This window comes from Astatotilapia calliptera, chromosome 11 (assembly GCF_964374335.1).
Source record: "Astatotilapia calliptera chromosome 11, fAstCal68.1, whole genome shotgun sequence".
In the NCBI taxonomy this organism is placed as follows: domain Eukaryota; kingdom Metazoa; phylum Chordata; class Actinopteri; order Cichliformes; family Cichlidae; genus Astatotilapia; species Astatotilapia calliptera.
Window position 1 is genome coordinate 22,758,268 of NC_137432.1, and position 13,708 is coordinate 22,771,975.

General features: G+C 41.8%; 1 protein-coding gene across 2 annotated transcripts in view; it reads left to right on the plus strand.

The window, feature by feature from the left end:
- Positions 1-6,744, plus strand: part of efna3b (ephrin-A3b) — a 71,234-nt gene extending 64,490 nt beyond the window's left edge. For both annotated transcript variants that reach the window (XM_080308310.1, XM_026183650.2), the window contains one exon: positions 6,105-6,744. In XM_080308310.1, coding sequence (XP_080164436.1) covers positions 6,105-6,223 — 119 coding nt within the window. In that variant the 3' untranslated portion in view covers positions 6,224-6,744. The remainder of the gene's footprint in view (positions 1-6,104) is intronic.
- Positions 6,745-13,708: the final 6,964 nt, after the last annotated feature.

The window sequence follows — 13,708 nt, forward strand, 5'->3', positions numbered from 1 at the left end:
CCGATGATCAGCTCTGGCCATTAGTAGAAAAATCTGTAGCGTGTTCTTGTTAATGGGGCTTGTTGTAGCAATTACTATTCCTATGAGCACAGTGTGTTTAAGGTACTTGGCATCAGAAGACAGCACAGTTACAGATCAACGTTTTCATACCTGCAGTTTGTAAATTTTGTAAATTCTCCCTATGCTGTGGTTTCTTTTTGAGGAAAAAAGGTAGCAGGTAATTATGATGTGCCACTGCAAGGGATGTGTGAAAGTTCAGCCCACTGGGTGTTAAGATATAGCTGGCAAAGCAGAGGTGAGAGGAAAGTCAGGTGTTTAGGACGGCAGTTTGTGAGCCCTGCTACATTACAGCACACCTGGCTACAGGAGCTCAAACTCCAGGTCACCCGGTAGTTGCATCGAGGTCAAGAGCCCGTGCTCATCACAAATAAACTTATTTCGGATTGTTGTGAGGACCTTTTTTCTAAAAAAAAAAAAGAAAAAAAAAAGCGGGGGGTCTATCTGTACGTGAATGATCACACCTCTCCAATCGAACTGCCCCAAAAGTGAAAAACAACTGTTTTAGCTGGACTTAGGTGTGAAAGTACCTGTCACTGTTTTTTAGGTCAATTTGTAGAAAGAGTTGTGAGACAGTTTGCACTCAACCAGTTTAAACGATCTCTATCTGGCAAGCTTACACGTTTGCTGTAACGTGCAAACCTATTTGTGCATTTTTGTGGTGTATGGGAGAGCTGAATAACACAATTGCAACCTTTAAACACGCCTTAAATATTTGGTTTACAAAGCTAAGATTACACGAGAAAAACAGAAGCGAGATGGTCGAGTGCATTCTGGAGCAAAGTGTAACAAATAAGTAAATATTTAAAATGTGTTTTATTTATTATTTGCCCAATAACATGAATAACTCGAGCTTACCATTTATCCCTTCCAAATGTCACTGCTAATGATTCTGTTTACTTGCAGTTAAACTCCTGGAAAGCGTAATTATTTGCATACATGCATGCGGTCTGCTGTCAGTTTCTTTTGAATTTCTTCAGCAATCTAACAGCTGTTTGTTTGTGGCGTTTGTTTGGACAGCCAGTGTTTGTTTAGCTAACGTTCCCTCTTTATTTTTAAGTAACCTGCCTCTGATTTAGCATGTCAAACTCTGTTTACTAGTCGCGGCGAGAGCTGCGCGGCTTTTGCAGACAGTTGACTATTGTCTTCGGAGGCTCTGCGAGATGTTTGTTAAATAAAGACTATGATGAAAGACGTGTGTATGAACCAGTCAGGCGGGATCTGATGAAAGGCGCTCTTGTAACAGTCTCGGTCACAGTTTTTGTGTGTTTGTTTTTTTTCTAACCTGCGTCTCTGAAGCCTCAGTACTATGTAAAAATGCACTACTAAATCACTGCAGTGCCCCTTTAATGAGGGCTTTCTGATGCAAGAGCGCCACAAATTATAAGCTCTGAGAAGACTCAACACATCTCACAGTGTCAACAAAGTCACTCTTAAATTATTTATGCCAGGACGTTTCTACTGAATTGCATAATGCTGTAAAAGTTCTTTTTAAATTACTCAGTATTCATAAAATACAGAATAAGGTCAGATTTATACTCCCACAGTAACATAATGTAGTATAAAATGTGTATAAAAGAGGATTTAGCTCACACACTCCTTCACAAATACAGATTAGACAGACGTAATCCAGTCTAAGCTACAGCACTGTGCAAAAGCTACTCTTATTTTCTTATATTTTAGAATAGAATGCCTTTATTTTTGATTATATGGGAGTACAATGAAATTTGAAGCCTGTCTCTGAGTGCTACAGATGGATAGATTGCCGTTTGGACCTTGATTGTCTGTAGACCTGCTCGAGTGAAGGTAGCTGGTTGTCCTCTATGTTGATTTAATGACTCTCTGAACAGCTTTCTTGTCAGCCTCGGTGCAGCTGGCATACCACACCAAGATGCCAGGCTAAGTATACTCCACCGAGCTGTGGTAGAAGGACACAAGCAGCTGTTTGAGCAGGTTTGCTCTTTGCAGTGTTTCTAAGAAGTCAAATGGCTTCTGTGTCTTCTTCACGCGAGAGGTTGTGTTTAGAGTCCGTGTGAGATGAGTGTGCCGAGGATTTTAAAGCTGGGCACTCTCTCTACAATGTTTCCACTTATGCAAAGCGGAGCAGGTTCCTCTTCACGTCTCCTGAAGCTGACGATCAACTCTATATTTGGCTTCCAAGGAGACTTTCTTGCAGTTTTTAAAAAGCGGCCGTGAGCAATGGTTCTCCAGGCTTCCTGAAAGTCTTTCAAAGTTTTTCTTTGGGCATTGGCTGATTTTTCACTAATTTTCAGTACAGTCTTTCTGTCTGAGGGAAATGTCAGATGATTTTTTTGTTAAGTCCTTTATCACTGAGCTATTAATCACTCAATTTATTTATTTAACTCAAGGGATGAACCAGTATTGTGTGTTGGCACATCTTTAGACTCTTTATTATTAGCAGCCTGTAGCAAAAACACACGATTTCCTTTCATTTCTTTATCTGAGTCTATGAAAAATGTCAAAGATAATATAGTTTGACAGAATAAAATATCTCTTTCGGGTGTGTAGTGCTTTCTGTAAAAAAAACTGAGGAAACTGGACAAGTGGTGGACAAACAAGTGACAGCTCTAAAATAGTATCTACACCAGCATCCGGAAATCATGCAAAGACCTGACACAGGAAAAATGCATCTAGATATTCAGCTGTTCCATCTACTGTACTGAAGCTTCATCAGAAATGGCCTCAGTGGAAGAGTGGCTGTAATGAAGCCACTCTTAAAGAAGCTTATGGAAGGGAAACAGGGAGAAAAGGCCAAATTACACAAAAATGGGAGCAACAGGTCTGATGGAGTGATGAATCCAAATGAGAAATTTCTGATTCTGATTTGATTTAAATTAAATACCATCTGCAAAGCATCTGATTGGCACGAGAATGATCCCAAACACACTGCCTGTGCTGCAAACACACACCTAAATAGAAAAACACACAGTGGAACACCATCAATCATGGATTGGCCTCACCAGAGCCCAGCCCTCAACATTATTGAAGCAGTGTGGGATCATCTTGACAGAGAACAGAAGAAAAGGCAGCCAACATCCAAGGAAGAGTTTTGAATGTCCTTCAAGAAGCCTGGAAAACTATTCCTGAAGAAATGACAGGAAAGCTTGTCTCAGAGAATTCAGGCTGTGTAGAAGTATAAAGGTGGTGATTTTCAAGCTCATTAGAACTGTAAAAACGTTGTTTTTGCCTAATATACTATATTTCCATTTCAGTTTACACATGTTTCAAAAATGTCTTGGCAAGTTTCCCAGGAAATATGATGGGTGGCTCAAGACTTTTGCACAACACTGCATTTCGTGACTTCCAGATTTATAGACACTTACAGCTGTCTGAGCTTAATTATTAGGTAGATGCTACTTGCTTTTTGTGCACTGTAATATGTACATGCAGATGTTTGTATGTTTAGCTCAGCCCAGCATGTCAGAAGGTCACAATGCACCTCACATGACCTTTGCACAAACAACTTGTACGCCAATAATTATATGGTTATTAACAGCAGTGGCAGACTATGAGTGTCTGTGTGTCTCTGTGTAATGGGGCGATTAGCAGAGCCTCACTTTGGAACCAGTTGTACGAGATGCTCTGCCGTCTGCTGTTGGTGTCTACAAAACCACATTCCTCTGTCAGTCAGCACCAAAACAACAGTTTGAAGCCGCACAGTGTCCTGACCCCTCAGCTGCATACTCAGTTACACCACGGTCAAAGCATTTAACCTGAGCTCCGCTGCTGCATGGACCTCATTAGACTGGCTGGCAAAGCATACCAGAGAAGCCCATCTCTAAAACCAGGTGTCAGAGAGTCATTACTCTCCTGTCTGACCCACGGAGCAGCTGGAAATATTCTGGAGATAGATACAGCGACGAGTGGAAACACTGAGAGCAGCCCTGCTTTATTTCAATGCCATCAGACCGTAAACACAATAGTTGCTAATCAGCATCAGGGACCTTCTGTACAGACAGAAAATTGTGCTCCTGTCTGGTCTCCAGTCTTATTAATCAAATGACTACAGAGGGAGTGTCTGCCCCTGCGTGTGTCTCATAGGTGCAGGCTTGTAGCAAACTGTCTGCTCGGTCATGTGTTTCTCACTTTGACTAGACATCAAAGTTTGGTGTGTTGCCCTCAAGAAACCTATTTTTAGCCTGTTTCCAGGTGTAAGTGCAGGGGTATTGGGGCTATTACAGTGCATACAGTAGATTTATGTCTCAGGTATGATGGGCAATGTGTCACCTTATTAGAACAATGAATGCTGTCTGGTAACAGCTGCAGTCTTTGTGTTGTTTTTAGTGCAGACTGACCATATTTCAGTGGGAGTAAGACTGAAAGCTGCCTTTTGTTCTCTTGGGCTGTCATCATTTTTTTGTCACATTTGAGAAAAAGTTGTGCTGTGAAACCAGATTATAGCACATTTAGGAAGCCAGATAAACGCTTTTAAATGTTCCACTGAAGGATGAGCCGAGTTTTATTTATAGAGAACGCTTCAAAGCAGCAAAAAAGTGTTGCAGAAGTATGCCACCAAAACACAGGGAAAAAAGACAACTGGGCAATAGATAATCTAAAGAGTAATCGCTTTATTACATTGCCTACCCAATTACATACGGGTCTCAATTCTGTCAGACAGGTAGGTCTTAAGCGAGGATTTAGAGGGGAAAAATGTAGGACAGATCTGATATGAACGGGTAGTCTGTTCCGATGCTTAGAGGTGCCAGCTGAAAAAGTACAAAACCTCTTTGTTTGTAACTTGGACTTGAAACCACCTGGAGCATCTGGTCAGATGATCTAAGACAGGGATGGGCAACATGTCGTCTGAGACAAAGAGCCAGACTTTGAACAACAACATAATGCAGACTTATGCTTTGTGGATTGCGTAAGCATGGTATTCTTGTTTCAAAAATCAAGATATTTCTTTAGGACTTGTGACTGTTTTGTGTCAGTGGAGTGTACTGTAAAACAAAGTGCTCCATTTGAAGCCAGCTGTAGTCCTGGTACAGAGGCCAGGTAACAAGAGATAGCAGTTAGCTGAAATAACAATGCTTGTTTAAAACTAAAAACACACCAACAGAAATCCTGAAAGGCTCAGTGTGTTTGGGTACTGCACCCTGTGATACTTTGCTATACAGAATAACACATCCCAGCCACGTCACCTGAGGGGGAAAAAGTGCCTAAATTTTGTACCCCGAAGTTTAGCTGAAGTCTCAATTAGTAGAGGCTCTTGCTAATATTTTATATTATCTGTTATTTTAGTGTATTATTGTGTACTCCAGCCACTTGGTATTACTGGGTTGAACCTCTTTTGCCTAGAGAGCATCTATTTAACAAGGCACTGACATTTATTCATGATGCGAATCTCCTGTTCCACCACATCTCAAAGGGGCTCTACTGTATTGAGATGGATTTCAGGTTATGATTTTGGGGTCCTTTGAGTACAATAAACTCCTTTTCATGTTCATTAAACCAGTTTGAGATGATTTGATCTCTATGACGTGGCATATTATCCTGTTGGAAGCAGCCATCAGAAGATATGTACAGTGTGGTCATAAAGGGATTGTCAGGCCAGCAGCAATGTTTAGGATCGCTGTGGTGTTTAAATGATGCTCATTTGATGTTAAGGAGCCCAAAATGTACAAAGAAACTACCTAATACTACTTGACCATGTCTAATGTTCCTAAATGCATTTGAATTGTTGTCATGTGATTGGTTGATTAGATATTATTATTAGATTAGATATTTGCATGAACAAATTGCTGAACATTTGTACCTAATAAAGTGGCATGTGGTTATAGTGGTGATACATCGGAAAGTTGGAAAAAACTGTCCTTAACATGGTCTAAGATCAGACATAGAAATTTTGCAGCTAATATAAGGAGCGCTGCCGATGTTAAAGACGGCGTCTGAATGACCAAATAATAAAACCTTGGATTAAAAGTACAGAAAAATTCTCAGCTGACATGATTATAATTAAGATCTCTCTGTCTCTCTCCTGTTGTTGTTGCGTTCTAATAGTTTCTCATTCTCTTTTATTTTTCAAGCTGAATTTAATCCTGTTATTCCCAAGCTGGAGAAGAGCGTCAGTGGAAGCAGCCCATCCAGGGATCGCCTTCTTCTCACCGTGACGATGCTCTTTTTGGCCGCTCTCTGCATCTCCTAGCAACGGCCATCCCATTAGCGTCACCATGCCAACTAGCCTTGGGAAGGTGTACAATATCGGAGGAGAGGATAGGAGAGGAGAGGCAAATAGAGCAGAAAGCAAGACGAGCAAGACTTTGAAATTAGAGTTTGGAAGAATCACAATGTGTGTGTGTGGGGGGGGAGTGCGTGTGTCTTTGTGTGCGTGCGTGCATGTGTGTGTCTGTGTGTGTACAGCTGTGTGTTTGAGGGAGTGTGGTTTTGGCAGAGTACAGGCACCTTCAGACACTTGGTGACACAGACTGAACCATATCTGGCATTAAAGTCAGCCTGTGCCCACAGGTGCAGGTGGGGGTAGACTGTTTGTGAGTGTGTGTTTTTCTGTTTCTGTGTGCGTGTGTGTGAATGTGTGTGTGTGTGTGTGTGTGTACATGAGCAGGCCAAATGTTGAGCTTGTTGAATCCTGCACACCACACAAAGCATTTATTCCACAGGTGAGGTGGAGCTCAAATCCTAATAAAAAGATGAAATCCAACCACCAAACTGAAACCTATTTGAAGACTTTCCCTTGGATCTGATTGGCTGTAAGAATCCTTAAGTCTAGTTGCCATAGTTTCTTGCAACAAATAGAACTGAAATGAACTGATTCATATAGATTTCAGCGGTACTGAACTGAAATTGCCTTTTTGTTGTTCTTGTTGTTGTTTATCTTGATACTGGGAGCTTTTCCCAGCACACAGAGGAAAAAAAAAAATGGAGCCAGCTGATGAACTATGTTGGCCCCATGTAGTCAAAGTAGCCGGTAGTTCATACACAGATAGACCCTGGGACTCCAGACCACCAGTGTTTCAGTTGCCATTTCCACTATGCTGTGTCATTCTGTGTTCACCATCAGCGCTCAGAAGGCAAAAGGACAGAAAGGGGTCATGGGAAAATACAAAGCATTTAAATGTCGACTCACCATTTTGAGGAAAAGATAGAAGAGGGGGAAAGGAACCTGAATATGTGGCATTGACAGACAGTGCAAGGGTTTGTGGACGTTAGAAGTTGCTGTGCTACTTTTCTGTCTTTTCCTTGAAGTACTCAGTTCGTCCTCTTCCAGCTCCGAGGTTAATGAAGCACACGATGGCCATCGAGCAGCCATGGATACACTCAGCAATACTACGCTCCTCACAAGCGACTGCAAGCTGTTCAGAGGAGAGGAAGGGGAACCCGGAGGAGGGGACGAGAGAGGAGGAGCAGTCACTCACACGAGCATCAATAAATAGGTCCTGTCCAAGCCATGTTGGTTTAGCGGCCTGCTCTACCAACCCTGTTCTCTGTACGCCCATATGTCAGTTGCCACATTTTTGCGTTTCTGTTTGAGTGTGTTTTATGCGTGCCCGAGTGGGGAAAAAACAAAACCATCTCGAGTGTGCTGTTTGTCTGTGTTTGAGAGTGAGAGAGAGACTATTTTAAAAGGTACTAACAGCCTAAAAAAATACATACATCCACATACTGTACATCTTATAAGTATGAAAACGCAAAAAAGAAAAAAAAAATCAAAACACGACTAAAGCAGCAAGTTATACATACAAACCAAGTGCTTTGGTGGGGAGGTACAGCAGTCCAAAACTCAAACAAATGTACCAGTTGGTTGCTTCAGAATAGCGTTTCCATAGCAACTAGCACCTTATTCACCATGGTTACCCTACCCTGCCAACAGATGGACTCTACTAGGGCATGGCTTACCATAGTAGCTGATAACAATGATGAAGGTGATGTTGATTATAATGATAATAAAGAGGATGATGACGATGGACTGTGAGCTGGCCGTTAGTCGATAAGGACTGACGCCACGCGGCTCGCCCACCGGTACGTGAGGCGTTCAAGTACTCGTGTAAATGTCACAACAGAACAGAATGGAATTCTAATGTATTGAAATCTGACAAGGTGAAATGTGATGTAAGCATTTTTACAAACTTGAAGCTCAGTTTTCTTTGCGGTTGTTTTCCTTTCCTTTCTTTTTTTAATTTTCAGTTTTCTTGAGTTTGCTGTGGTACATAACTGCTTATGTTGAGATGGGAAGACGGGTTTTAAAAGTTTGAAAATTGGGTTGGGTTAAGCTTTATGTAAACCTGGGCTGCACTCTGTGATTCTCTTCAACTCGTTCAACTTTAAGGTAAAGTCATGCTGCATACTATGTTTTTAACAACAACACTGGCGCGTCGCTTTATTTCCTTTAAAAGACGCTCCGGTGACTATATACATGAGTTAGGAGATAATTAGGAGCATTAGTGAACTCGTGAGAACGTTTTTAAATGTAATCTCTGGCTCTGGGGTATAGACTGTAAATAAAAGATGGGCACAGCAACAGTGACATCACATATTGGTTTGTGAAGTCCAGTTTTGAAGCCATTATTTTAGCCTTTTGCCAACACTGCAAGCACAGGAAAAAGGTACAGTTCAGTGGCTTAACAGACAACTACTGGCTACAGCTTCCTGGCAGTCCACATGCCTAATTATGATAACTTTAACCTTTAGAAAAGTTAAACGGATAAGTAAACTAAGCTGAACTTTAGCCTTGAAATTTTAAATAGATGTCTTGTTTAATCAGTAAGGGCCATGACATTTGAAAAATATAGGCTTGTACAAGACATGACTTCTGAGAGGAGTTACAGAGTTGCATCATGGGAATTGTAAGATCAAGTATTTTTGAGTTGAGGATTTTATAGTGTGGACAGAAAGTTGGTATTTGTTATCTGTTTTAGCTGTTCTCGTTTTCATTTTGGCCATGTGCTTTTATCTTAAAGAAATCCCAGATTTATAAAAGGGAAGTACTAAAGTGATAACCTTTTAAAATAAACTATGTCTGTTTGCTATTAATTGTATATAGATAGCATATGTTTCACTGAGGCAGAGATATATTTTGAACCTTTTTAAAGGTGTAATTTTTACCTATTTTGGCCTTTTTGGAGACCTAAATGGGTTAAAATGATCAACATGTCTAGTAAGAAAAACTGAAAAGAATGCAAGTAAGTCTAATGAAATGTCACCCTGACAAGAGATTGTGCCTGTGGAAATAAACAAACAATTAAAAGACCATGTGTGATCCAGCCCCAGGTGTACATATAGCTCATGGTGGGAGGGTGAAGGAGGAAAGGTTTGGGTTCGGGTGTCCAATGGGAGAATTGAAGAGTTTGAAAGGTTAAATCACTCTTCAAGAAGTTGCACTTAAGAACTCAGACACGCGGGCGAGAAAACATGTATGTGTGTTCATGGGTGCGTTCGTGTGTGCAAATTATTGAGAGAGCGCGAGTGAGTGAGCGAGCGACAGACTCTTTGTTTCTGATCTTTCCATGTGTGCGTATGAATGAGAAAATGTGACTGATTGTTGTCTGGCAAAACAATAAAAGCATTTACTAGTGTTGGAAACAACAATTACAATCATGTTTACCTTCGACTGGAATGACTTTAAATGAACTTGAAAATAAACTGTAAACTGAACGAACCATAACAGAGGTTATAACAATGATCATGATAACAAAATAATAAGCTTACAAATGTTACTTTTAACAAGACGTGTGTTCGCCTCTTTATTTGCTTCCCCCTGTTAATCTCCCTCACCCTCCCTGCTCTCTAAGTCTTTGAGGATCTAAAAAAAACAAAATAAGCATGGAGCTAATCCAAGACAACAGATGGAGGGGTTGCAGAAAAAAGGTTTTACCTGGTATACTCAGTTCTCTGTAGATAATGTTGTTTGGGAGCTCACAGATGTGATTTTCCATATCAAAGTTGGTGTGGCAAGGCTCTCCCTCTGCAGTAATACCTTTACACACTCCGATTAGGAGAGATAAGCACTTCAATCACCAACCCAACATTTGAATGACAATGGGACAGGGCAGCAGTGTGTACCTGTACGTCTGGACCGGCTGATGGAGGGATAATGCTGCTCCTGATGTCAGAGTGCAGCCAAGCTTAAAGGCTGTGATGTTATGCAACAGGTTTCTGTCATATAGGTAGAGGTAACATATTCACCACTGAGTGACAGGACAGCACAAGGGTTGAGATAAACAGATAGAGTTGGGGTATAGAAGGAGATGGAGATGTGAAATGCAGAGTTAGACATTTAGAAAGATGAGATTATACAGAAAGTCAAAGTGTGGATATTTACAGTCATTTGAAAAGGACACTGCTCAAAGGACTATATGCAGTCCTAAAGCTAAGTATAATCAAATGCACTTAAGTGATGATTAGCAAGTTTTGGCAATTTGCAGGGCTGGAGCATTCAGGGGGTTCTTAACATAATGTCACAGATTAGTAGGCAGAGGACTCACTCGCAGGACTCTGAAGTTTAGAGAGAAGGTGAGGGTTTATTTGCAATGTGACACCAAGTGAGAATATATACATATATGGAACAGATAACACAGGGGCTCCAGGGGGTAGAGCGGGGTCCGAAGGGAAGGTCCAAGACGGGGGTACACACACGCTCTTCTTCCACTTGATCCGTAACTCAAAAATGTCCACACTAAGAAGCTAACGCTCACTCACACACATCCACAGAAATCCAGATGGCAGGGAAGACGGGCAGGGAGTCTAGAAGGCCTGTACACAGAGGAAAAAAAACAAAGTCAGGAGGAAACTCTAGGGGATCAAAGGAACACTTTCATAGGCTAGGCTACACTGACACTTGGTAGTGTGACGATCCAGCGAGGAAGCAGCCTCTCTTGCCATCTTAAGTAGTCTGCCAGGATCAGTGTGAATGAGCCACAGGTGTGTGTTCAGGGTGGGTTCAGAGGTGGGGAACAAAGGTCCAGTTCCACCCTGGTGGGAGAGGTTAAGACAAAAAATACACACACCACGACCTCTCCAGATCTTGAGAACCATGACACATAATGCCACAATCTTCCCAACAGTGGATGTCCTCTCAAATTTACCACAAGATCAGACTGCAATGTTCAAGAGATGTTTTGTTTAAATTCAAGAGCTACATCTCAGACACAACAAGGCTCAGCCAGCATGTTACCTGATTAAGTTCATGACAGTACAGTTAGAAAAGAACTGAACAGGTGTGGCTTGTTTGGAAGTTTTGCTGTGAGAAGGCCTCTTCTTTCTAAAAGAACATGTCAACACGGCTTTGGTTTTGAAAGCTGTATCTGAACAAACCACAGGACTTCTAAGATGTTTCGCCATAATGACTAGTTTAGAGAAATCCACACACATATCAGCACAAACACATCATACTAACTGTTAAGCACGGGATTGGTGGTGGAGGGCTTGTCGTGCAGGCACAGGACCTGGGCATCTTACAGTCATTAAGTCGACCATGAACCGTACTGTATGCCAAAGTATTCTAGAGTCAAATGTGAGGCCATCTGTCTAACAGCTAAAGCTTGGCTGAAATTGTGTCATGCATTAGGACAATGACCCCAAGCACAGCAGCAAATTCACAACAGAATGGCTGAAAAAGAAAAGAATCAAGATGGTGCAATGGCCTAGTCAAAGTCCAGACTTCAACCTGATTGAAATGCTGTGGCAGGACTCAAAGAGAGGTGTGCGTGCAAATTAACTGAAGCAACAATGTAAAGAAAAGACGGACAAAATTCCTACACCATGACGTGAGAAACCGATAAACTCATAGAGAAAACAAGTCCTTCAAGTCATTGCTGCTAAAGGTGGTTCTACAAGCTATTGAATCATAGGGTGTTCTTAGTTTTCCACAGGACTTCAGAGACCTGTGGAACTTTTCTAATGACTTTCACATGACTGTACACCAATCCGGTATGACATTATAACCACTGACAGGTAAAGTAAATAACACTGATTATCTTTTCATCATGGCACGTGTTGGTGGGTGGGATGCATCATGGAGCAAGTGAAGATTTTGTCCTTAAAGTTGATGTGTTAGAAGCAGGAAAAATTGGCAAGTGTAAGAATTTAAGTAAGTTTGACAAAATTTAATGGCTGGACAACCGGGTCAGAGCATTTCCCAAACTGCAGCTCTTGTGGACTGTCCCTCGCCTGCTATGGTCAGTATCTATCACAAGTGAACAATGGTGAAACAGCGTCATCGGCGTCCGACTCATTGATGCAAGGGGGTAAAGGCCGGCCTCTGAGGTCTTATCCAACAGGTGAGCTACTATAGTTAAAACTGCCAGAAACGTTCATGCTGGTTCTCATAGAAAGGTGTTACAATATACAGTGCATCACAGTGTGTTGCTTATGCAGAGCAGTGAGGGTAGCCATGCTAACCCCTGTGCACCACTGAAAGCGCCAACAATGGACATGTGAGCATCATGACTGGACCATGAGGCAATGGAAGAAGGTGGGCTGGTCTGATGAATCACATCTTTTACATGGGTGCATGTGCATCGCTTACCTGGGGAACACCTGGCACCACAATGCAACATACAGAGAGTGCAGAATTATTAGGCAAGTTGTATTTTTGAGGAATAATTTTATTATTGAACAACAACCATGTTCTCAATGAACCCAAAAAACTCATTAATATCAAGCTGAATGTTTTTGGAAGTAGTTTTTAGTTTTAGCTATTTTAGGGGGATATCTGTGTGTGCAGGTGACTATTACTGTGCATAATTATTAGGCAACTTAACAAAAAACAAATATATACCCATTCCAATTATTTATTTTTACCAGTGAAACCAATATAACATCTCCACATTCACAAATATACATTTCTGACATTCAAAAACAAAACAAAAACAAATCAGCGACCAATATAGCCACCTTTCTCTGCAAGGACACTCAAAAGCCTGCCATCCATGGATTCTGTCAGTGTTTTGATCTGTTCACCATCAACATTGCGTGCAGCAGCAACCACAGCCTCCCAGACACTGTTCAGAGAGGTGTACTGTTTTCCCTCCTTGTAAATCTCACATTTGATGATGGACCACAGGTTCTCAATGGGGTTCAGATCAGGTGAACAAGGAGGCCATGTCATTAGTTTTTCTTCTTTTATACCCTTTCTTGCCAGCCACGCTGTGGAGTACTTGGACACGTGTGATGGAGCATTGTCCTGCATGAAAATCATGTTTTTCTTGAAGGATGCAGACTTCTTCCTGTACCACTGCTTGAAGAAGGTGTCTTCCAGAAACTGGCAGTAGGACTGGGAGTTGAGCTTGACTCCATCCTCAACCCGAAAAGGCCCCACAAGCTCATCTTTGATGATACCAGCCCAAACCAGTACTCCACCTCCACCTTGCTGGCGTCTGAGTCGGACTGGAGCTCTCTGCCCTTTACCAATCCAGCCACGGGCCCATCCATCTGGCCCATCAAGACTCACTCTCATTTCATCAGTCCATAAAACCTTAGAAAAACCAGTCTTGAGATATTTCTTGGCCCAGTCTTGACGTTTCAGCTTGTGTGTCTTGTTCAGTGGTGGTCGTCTTTCAGCCTTTCTTACCTTGGCCATGTCTCTGAGTATTGCACACCTTGTGCTTTTGGGCACTCCAGTGATGTTGCAGCTCTGAAATATGGCCAAACTGGTGGCAAGTGGCATGTTGGCAGC